This window comes from Chinchilla lanigera, unplaced genomic scaffold, assembly GCF_000276665.1.
Source record: "Chinchilla lanigera isolate Chin_1 unplaced genomic scaffold, ChiLan1.0 scaffold00036, whole genome shotgun sequence".
Lineage (NCBI taxonomy): Eukaryota > Metazoa > Chordata > Mammalia > Rodentia > Chinchillidae > Chinchilla > Chinchilla lanigera.
In genome coordinates, this window is record NW_004955437.1 from 21,097,153 (window position 1) to 21,106,279 (window position 9,127).

At 51.3% G+C, this 9,127-nt stretch overlaps 1 protein-coding gene across 1 annotated transcript in view; it reads left to right on the forward strand.

The window, feature by feature from the left end:
• Tysnd1 (trypsin domain containing 1) overlaps positions 1-8,343 on the forward strand; it is a gene marked incomplete in the record, with an annotated part of 10,665 nt that extends 2,322 nt beyond the window's left edge. Inside the window, 4 exon segments of the mRNA XM_013516961.1 lie at positions 1-216; positions 1,885-2,015; positions 2,922-3,107; positions 7,540-8,343. Coding sequence (XP_013372415.1) covers positions 1-216; positions 1,885-2,015; positions 2,922-3,107; positions 7,540-7,757 — 751 coding nt within the window.
• Between the last annotated feature and the right edge of the window lie 784 nt (positions 8,344-9,127).

Sequence of the window (9,127 nt, forward strand, 5' to 3'; positions counted from 1 at the left end):
CGCAGCCCTGGCCGCCCTGCTGCCGCCCGAGGTGGGCGCCCCGCGGGGCCTGCCCCTGCGAGGCCACGGACCCCCTTGGGCAGCCGCGGCCGTGCTGGTGGAGTTCGGCAGCGTGTGGGGTTCTGGAGTGGCCATGGCGCCCCGCCTCGTGGTGACCTGCCGGCATGTGGCTCCTCGGGAGGCGGCCAAGGTCCTGGTGCATTCCGACAACCCCAAGTAAGGCCCCAGGTGGGCTTTCCCACACTGCTCCTCCCTGGGTCTCGGGTGTGGATCGGGCCTTCTATTATGCAGATGCTTTGAGCGCAGTGTGGGACCCTCCCTCATCCTTCACACACGGAACGAGCTCCAAGCCCTTCTGGAAATGGGAGCCTTGTGGCTCCCACATGCAAGACTGGGAGTCTGAGCGCCCTCTCATTCTGAGTTCCTGCTGGGCAGCTTCTCCGCCTCCTAGCCCTGCACCTCACACCCTACTAAGCCCTTTAACCAGAAACTCTCTAGCCTGCCCTCTTCAACCCTAAAAGAGGAGGTGGAGTCCCTGGAGTCCGGGGTGCTGCCCTCCTGGGCTAATCTTACTCAGTTTATCTCTCAGAGCTTAGGCGGGCCGCCTTCCTGGGTGGAAATTACTGCCGTGGGCTCTGCCTAATTAGAGCGAAGGGCAGATGTGGGTATTCTGAACGATGTTTGGGTGACCCTGGTGTGCAGCCAGCTGGGACTTCGGGCAGCCACTTGTTCCCTCTTCAGGGAAAAGCACCTTTGCCCTCCTTTTGTCCTAAGAGTTTTTTCTGAGGCCGCAGGGGTTTGATCAGACCCAAGCTAAGCGGAAGAGCACGTGGTATTCCCAGGCCTTTGCAAATCCCTCTTAGCCCAGCCCGGCTTTGCCACAACGGCCCCCACCGGTGGCTGGTATTATAGCCATGATTTTTATTTAATTTAAATTAAATTTAAATTTAAATTTAATTTAATTTATTTTGTCTTTGAGACAGGGTCTTGCTATGCAGTTCAGGCTGGCCTTCAGCTCACTTTGTAGCCCAGGCTTGTCTCAAACTCTCAATGATCCTCCTGCCTCAGCCTCCTGCCTGCTGGGATTACAGGCATGTGCCGGCAGCCATGATTTTATAGGGAAGATTGATGAGGATTTCCCTGTAATGTAGGCCCAGCTCCTCTCGCCCTCCCCACCACTTTTGTGCCCAGGAAACCACCAGGTCTGCCGGAAGATCCCTCTGCAGAGTGTCGCAGTATGTTCTTGTGTGATCTTGGGCAAGTCACAGTTTGTCTAAGCTGCTTCCCTGTGAGTTCATATGTAACATCTTGGACCAGAGCCCAGCACACAGGGCAGGTGCTAGCATGTGTGTGAACAGGGCATCATGGCTGCCCTGGCTCCCAGCACTTGCTCTGTGACCTTGGGATGGTTACTCAACCTTTCTGGCCCCCGTTGCACCATCAAAACTGGAGTTAGGCCGGGGATATAGCTCAATGGCACAAGCACCTGCCTGGCGAGCTCAAGGTCCTGAGTTCAATTCCTGGTACAAAAAAAAAAAAAAAAAGATAAACTGGAGATAACATCAATGCCTAGTTAGAGGCTTATGAAGATGAAATGAGATGAGGTCGGCAAGGTGTCCACTCTAGGCCTGGCCCACAGTGCTCACCAGATGTCAGGTGTGCGTTTTCATGGTGCGCTACAGGAAGCTTTGCCAGGAAATACTCCGCAGTTTAGAAAGCATCTTGGTTAAGTGACTCGTCCAGAGCTGCCTGGCTGGTAGGTCGTAGAGCTGACACTCAGGTCTTTAGACTCAAGTCCATGACTTTTACTGTCACTCCCCTTGCTTCCTTGGTGGTGCTGAAGGTGCAGAATGCTAGCCTGTCATTTGTTTCCTTTGCTCCCAGGAGTGTGGCGATTTGGGGACGTGTGGTGTTTGCCACCCAGGAGACATCTCCCTACGACATAGCAGTGGTAAGCTTGGAGGAAGACCTGGATGGTGTCCCCACACCCAAGCCCGCTGAGCACTTCTTTGAAGGTAAAGGACAAAGGGCATAGCCTGAACGAGGAACCCTCTGGCCTGGGCTGGACCCTGGGAAGGACAGTCAGTGTAGGATACTCACCATGCCAGTGCAGGTGCCCGCTCCTGTCCCCACCCCTCCTGGGGTAGGGAGTCAGGGTGACACAGCTGGGGCTCTTGCTGGAGGCCTCCCTGTTGCAGCAGCACAGCCCAGGGGATGGGGCAGGTGGGGTGCTGGGCCTTGGCGGGCTCCGGACACTTGAGCTGCTCAGAGGAGCTCATGGCACCTTGGAGGCATCATTTAGTACAAGGCTTTGAGATGCTGCCGTGTAGGCACCGGATGGCCCATTTCATGGAGTCAGTGTGATGTGGTGATGAGGCCCAGGGCTCTGGACTGGCATCTGTGCCAGCTGGTGACCTAGGACAGACTACTTAGCTGTTCTCTGCCTTGGTTTCACGTCTGTGAGGGGCTGGTGTGCCTTCCTCCTGGGCGTGCTGGGGACCAGGAGAGGTGGGTCTATGTGGCGCTTAGCCCCGTGCCTTGCTCTGCTCCCGCAGGGCAGCTGGGGAGGGGAGCAGGTGGCTGCTTGGTGGCCAGCATCAGTGTTTCTTTTCAGCAAGATTCTTCCTGGTCCTGGGAGGAGCTGATTTATTGAGCACAGACATTTATTGAGCACCTAGCTAGGTGATAGGAACCCCAAAAAGTGCCTGCCTCGTCTAGTGCCTCTGAAGATACAGTCAAGGGATGCAGCACTGGGAGCTCAGTGCGGTCCTGGCCTCTTCCTGCAGTGGGGCCCTGGGGCGCTCCCTGGAGGCCGCAGTATCTGAGCAGAACTCAAAGGGCAAAGAAGGTTTGGACTTTAAGAGAGGACAGGGTAGGGCGGGGAATGAGGTCCCGCTTCAGCCTCCTCCCTTCCCTGGCAGGTGCAGCTGTCAGTGTGGTCGGCTTCGGTGTCTTCGGCCAGGCCTGTGGGCCCTCGGTGACCTCAGGCATCCTGTCGGCTGTGGTGCAGGTGGACAACACTCCGGTAATGCTGCAGACCACGTGTGCCGTGCATGGCGGCTCCAGTGGGGGACCCCTCTTCTCCACCCACTCGGGGGACCTCCTGGGTAAGCAGCCCCTTGGCCCTCTCCGGCCTTCCCCCGGTCAGAGCCTTGTCCCACTCGGTGATGCCCTGTGTCCAGCTCAGTGGGGCCCTCGGCTGGGGAGATGGTGGCTTCAGGCCCAGAGTTAGTGACCAGATTTTTCAGGCTGCTCTGCCTCAGCGGGGAGAGGGAGGGAGCTGAGCTGGGAGGGAAGAGATCGAGGCCCTGGGCCCTTCTCTGCCTTTCATCGGCTGTGCCACCTTAGGTCAGTCACTTAATCTCACTTGATGTGTGAAATTCAAGAGTTGGATCAGTCCAAGGGTCACAAGCTCAGCAGTATACGGAGGCCAGGGAGGTAAAATGTGAAGACGAGAGGAAGCGGAGGTGAAGGGTCAGGGGTCAACCAGAGTGAAACCTGTTCTGCTGCAGCAGGTTTAGAAGAGGCTGAGAACTTTTAAATTTCTTTCAATCTTATGCTCAGGTGTGGTGGTATATGCTTGTATATGCCCCACCGCAGGAAGCATCGTGAGAGGCTGAGGCAGGAGGATTACAAATTTGAGCCTGGCCCAGACAGTTTAATGACTTAGCGAGAACCTGTCTCCAAACAGAAAAGAAAAGGCTGAGAATACGGCTTAGTGCAAAGGCCCTGGGTTCAGTCTTTAGTATTGCAAAATAAAAGAGGAAAATCATAAAACAAACCCAAAAAATTGATTTTTAAAAATATGCAACTCAAGCCAGATGTGGTGGTGCACACACCTGTAATCCCAGCAGAGGAAGGAAGATCACCACAGGTTCAATGCCAGCCTGGGCTACAAAGGCAATTCATGGACAGCCTGAACTATATAGTGAGACCCTGTCCCCCCACCCCCCCAAAAAAGCCAACCATATAGCTCAGTGGCACAGCGCCTGCCTGGCAAGTACAAGGTCCTGAGTTTGATTCCTGGTACCAAAAAAACCTCCAAAAACAGCAAAATTGTAACTCAATTTTTTTTGTTGTTTATTATTATTTTTTTTAAGTCAAGGTCTCACTATGTAGTATAAGCTGGCCTTCACCTTGCTTATATAGCCGAGGCTGGCCTCAAGCTCATGGCGATCCTCCTGTCTCAGCCTCTCAAGTGCTACAGTTACAAGTGTGCATCACCATGCCTGGCTAAGATTCTTTTTAACAGAGTCATTTGGATTTATTTTCAAAAGTAAAGCATGAGTCCATCTAGAAACCTCCAAGATTCTATATGTAGCATCATTTTGTTTATACTGACCATTGTTATTCCTGCCTTTCCTTATTTCTTTTTCTCTTATAACAAGAAACATAGCTCTTCCTGTCTCTAATATATGTAGGTATTTGTCGAACCATACATACCACTATAGTATATATGTATAGTATTCCTAGTATATGAAGAAGTAGTGTACGAATTGCCAGCCCACATCCCTGTGAGCTGTAGAGGTAGCCAGGGGAACACAGGGCTTGAGTGTGCATGCAGTGGTTCTTGTCTTTAGGTGTCAAGTGTCCAAGTGAACCCCACTGCCCGAGGTGCTCAGGTTAGGTTACTTATTTGTAATATAGGTAGAGTCCCGTGTTGAAACCTTTCCCCAGGTCTGTGTTCCCCACTGCCTGGCTGACTTTTAAAACCATGTCTCCGGCCTCGTGCACACTGTTGTGTGTGCATCAGTTAGGAGTCACAGTCCCTGTCTCCAAGCTCTGCCCACCGACAGGGGCCAGGGCAGTGACATCTGGAGCACACCTAGAACTCGGCTCTTGGGGTTTTTTTTCTTAATGGTAACTCTGATTGTGTTTATTAGTACATGTTTTTAGTATATAATATTTACATTCCTTGTGTGGAGTTGGTGTGTATACAACATACCTAATCCCTCTTTTTCATCCCCTCTCCCTTCCCTCCCTCCTTCCTACATTTCTTGGTCTCTTCCTGTTTGAGAAAGATCGATCTTTCTACTTCCCATGATCTTTTTTTTGACACAGAGTCTTGCTGTGTAGCCCAGGCTGGCTTCAGTCTCTCTGTGCTCCTCCTGGCTCATCTCCCGAGTGCTGGGATTGCAGGCACGCGCCGCCATACCTGGCCTTATCTATCTTTTACTTTGCTCTTTATTTATACTTTGGGTTTCTCATATAAGAGAGACCATGAGGTTTAAAGCTTGTGTGTCTGATTTATTTCACTTAACATTATGGCCTCAAGATGTGTCCATTTTCCTACAAAGGACTCAAGTTTATCTTTATGGCAGAGCAGTGCTCCACTGTATGTAAATACCATTTTTTCTTTATCCATTTGTTTGTTGATGGAACATATAGGCTGCTTACAAGGTTTAGTTATTATGAATTGTGCTGCAGTAAACATGGGTATGCATTGCCCAGAGCTTGGTTTCTAAATACCTCTGTAACAGAAGGAACCAAGAACTGATCGATTCCAGAACCAGGACATGTAACATCCAAGAGAAGCCAGATGTATCATGTCCTGGAGAAGAAGTGCTAACAGTGAATGATGGGGACTTAAGTTTGGACAAGACCAGCAGCCGACCCCTGGGAGGCCCCAGCAGAACAGGTCAAAGTACAAAACCGATAGCGACAATTAGCAATAAATGCTAATCCAAAGAAAAGCAGGAATATCCAGGAGTCTGGCTGATATAAATGACTGAATAAGTTTAGAAGTAGAGAAAAACTACAGCTCTTTACAGAAACCTAATCAGTAAATGCAGACGTGAGGGAAATAGAAAGTCTCCATTAAGACCCTACAGTAAACCCGGCATGGCAGTGCGCTCCTGTAAATAAGCCCACTCTGGGAGGCCAAGGCAGGAGGATCACAAATTTAAGCCCACCTTGGGCAACTTAGTGAGACCCTGTCACAAAAATAAAAAAGGTGGGCCAGGGATATAGCTCAGTGGCACAGTGCTTGCCTGGCAAGTGCAAGGTCCTGAGTTCGATCTCTGGTACCCAAAACAATAAATAAATAAAAAAGGGGGCTGGGAATGTAGCTGATTAAAAAGCCCTGGTTCAGTCTCCAGTACTGCAAAAGGGGGCACATTGCAGTAGCACTTGCTACAAGCAGGATCTAAATGGATGGATACTAAATTTAGTGTGCAACATTTTAGTAGAACAATATTTGTATAACCTCAGAATTTCTCCCTTAAAGGCCAGGTGTGGTGGCAGATACTTGTAATCCCAACACTGGGGAGGCTGAAACAAGAGTATTGCCAAGAGTTCAAGGCCAGCCTGTACTACATAGCGGGACCTTGTCTCAAAAACAAGGAAAGAAAGAAAACAAGAACTACATATAAGGGTTAGAGACCAACTCAGTGGTAGAGTGCTCACCTACCTTGCACAAGGTCTTAGATTCAGGGTGCCCAGGCTGGTAAAAAGACAAATACTATGTATAGACGTCAGATACCTTCTGATATGATGCATGGGGCAGGAGTCATTCTTCTATGGGATTCTTCCCAATAATGCAGAGCTCAGTCCAGGCAGGCGCTGTGCCACCGAGCTACATCCCCAGCCCAGAACTCAGTCCATTCATGAGAAAACATGAGATAATTCCACACTGAGGACCGGCCAACAAAAATAGCTGACCTGTGCTCTTCAGAGTATAAAGGGCACAAAAACAGGAAAGGCTAGGAATCAACTCAGGTCACAGGAGATTTAGGAAGACATGACGATTAATACAATACTGGATCCTGGAAGAGAACAAAGACAATAGTCAGGAAAAACCAGTGAAATACAAATGATTTTTACACTTTGGTCAGTATTAATGTTCCAAAGTTAATTTCTTGATTTTGATAAGTGTTTTATGACATAAGATGCCTACATGGGGAACGTTGGCCGAAAGGAACACAAGAAATCTCCTTTTGAGGCAAAGCTTCTGTAGGTGTAACATTAAAAAGGTAGAGATGGAGACGTGCCAGATGTGGAGTGCATTCCTATAATCCCAATACTCTGGGAGGGTGAGGCAGGAGGATTATAAATTCAAGCCTAGCCTGGGCAATTTAGACCCTGTCTCAAAAAATAAAAAAAAGGCTGGGGATATATCTCAGTGTGAAGGCCCTGGGTTTAATGTCCAGTACTAAAGGCAAAAAAAAAAAAAGCCAAACACGAGACATCATAGGTCTGACCCAGTCAGCCGTTCATTACACAAGTGTTTCCTGGGTCTACTCTGGCAGGCACTGTTCTCAGTGCCGGAGAAACTGCATGGGTAAAAGAAATTGACCAAATAGGGAAATCCAGAGTGTGTGAGATGCAAATGGTATTAAGGAGAGGAAAGCCAAGAGGGGAAGGGATGGAGGAGCAGGTGCCTATGACAGGAGGCTCAGTGTCAGTCACTGGGTGGAGTTGCCAGCCCCCAGCAGGCCCCACCTGAACTGGAGATGGTCCTGCAGAGTGGAGATGGCCCTCCCTGTAACATCTGTCTGTGCCCTGGCTCACGTCCTCCTCTGCCTTCTGATCCCCCGACAGGCATTGTCGCCAGCAACACCCGGGACAATAACACGGGGGCCACCTATCCGCACCTGAACTTCAGCATTCCCATCACAGTGCTCCAGCCGGCCCTGCAGCGGTACTGTCAGACCGGCGACCTGGGTGGCCTCCGAGAGCTGGACCGTGCCCCCGAGCCCGTCAGGGTGGTGTGGCGGCTGCAGCGGCCCTTTCCTACAGTCCCAAGGAGCAAGCTCTGAGGCTGTGTCACTCTCTGGGGACAAGAGGGACCATAGGAAATGATGAGGTGGTGGCTGCCTTAGGATCCAGGGTCCATCCCTGACTGGTTGCATCCCAGCTGGGCCTCCTCGTCTCCCCCTGTTGACCACAGTGTGGATCTGGGCCCTGGGACAGACTTCTCTCCAGCCCGTGGGACCTGAGCCTGGAAACCCACTCTGGGTGCTTCCTTGAGCCAGTACTTCTCTCTGCCCCCAGGAGTAGACTTAGCCTTGACTCAGCCAGGTAACTTTCCTCCTGAGGACCTGAGTCCAGTGGCACAAGAACACTGGTCCTGGTAGGCAGATGCTGCTTTGTTCTCCTGACGACCACTGGCTGTGTCTGCCTGTGTCACGTGGGCCGGCAGCCCTGGGGTTTGCTCAGGCTACCTCAGCACCAGGCCCTGCTCTGCTGCACCCCCAGGCAGGCTGGTCCCCAAGACCTGGGAGGCCTGGCCTTCGCTCTGACACAGTGCCTTCATTTGCCAGCCCCAGGCCTGAGTCTCGGGGATAGCGAGGGTAGAACATGTGGTTGCGGCTTAGAAATAAACGTGAGCTACCACACAACACCTATGCTTTGCTAGGTTGGATTTTTTTTTTCATGAGTTCAGTACGGAAAGAAAATGTACCATTCCTGGGTGGAGTTTTGTCCCCTGGGATGCTCTCCTGCCAGGCTGGCCCTGGGAGTTATGTACCAACCAGCACCTGGGAGTGCTGTTTCTAACATCTAATTGTTGAATGCCTGCTCTGGGCAGCAGCGGAGTGCCCTTGTGATGCAGAGGGCCAGGTCTGTGAGACAAGGCCTGCATGGTAGCAGGGGGCTGGATTCAAGGTCTGGGAGTGTGTGTGGGGGTGTTATTCCAGCATGTGTGATACCAAGGTGCTCACAGGATGTGCTGGCGATTCTGGCATGTCCATGTATTAGTGTGATGAGCTGAGCAGCTTTTTCCATGGAGGAATGTGTCCAAAGACCCAGAGAGGGCCAGCAGCGGCAGGAGGTGGGACAGGGAAGCACGGAACTACTTGCTTGTTCCAGGAGGGCTAAGGGAGGAAATTGGAAAATATCTCACCAAGAAGGGAGGGTTGGTTTTTAGAAAATATCTCACCAAGAAGGGAGGGTTGGTTTTTGTGCAGTAGTGATGGAGGCATCCAGGTGCCTTCCCTCTTGTGCCATAGGTCTGGGGCCGTGGAGACCTCTACTGGGTCCTCTGCACCTGACTGGTGAGTGGGGAAGAGAGACGAAAAGGCAGGTGTGGTAGCATGTGCCTGTAATCCCAGAACTCAGGAGGCTGACACAGAAGGATCATCACAAGTTGGAGACCATATAGTGAGTTCAAAGGCAGCCTGACAGGCCG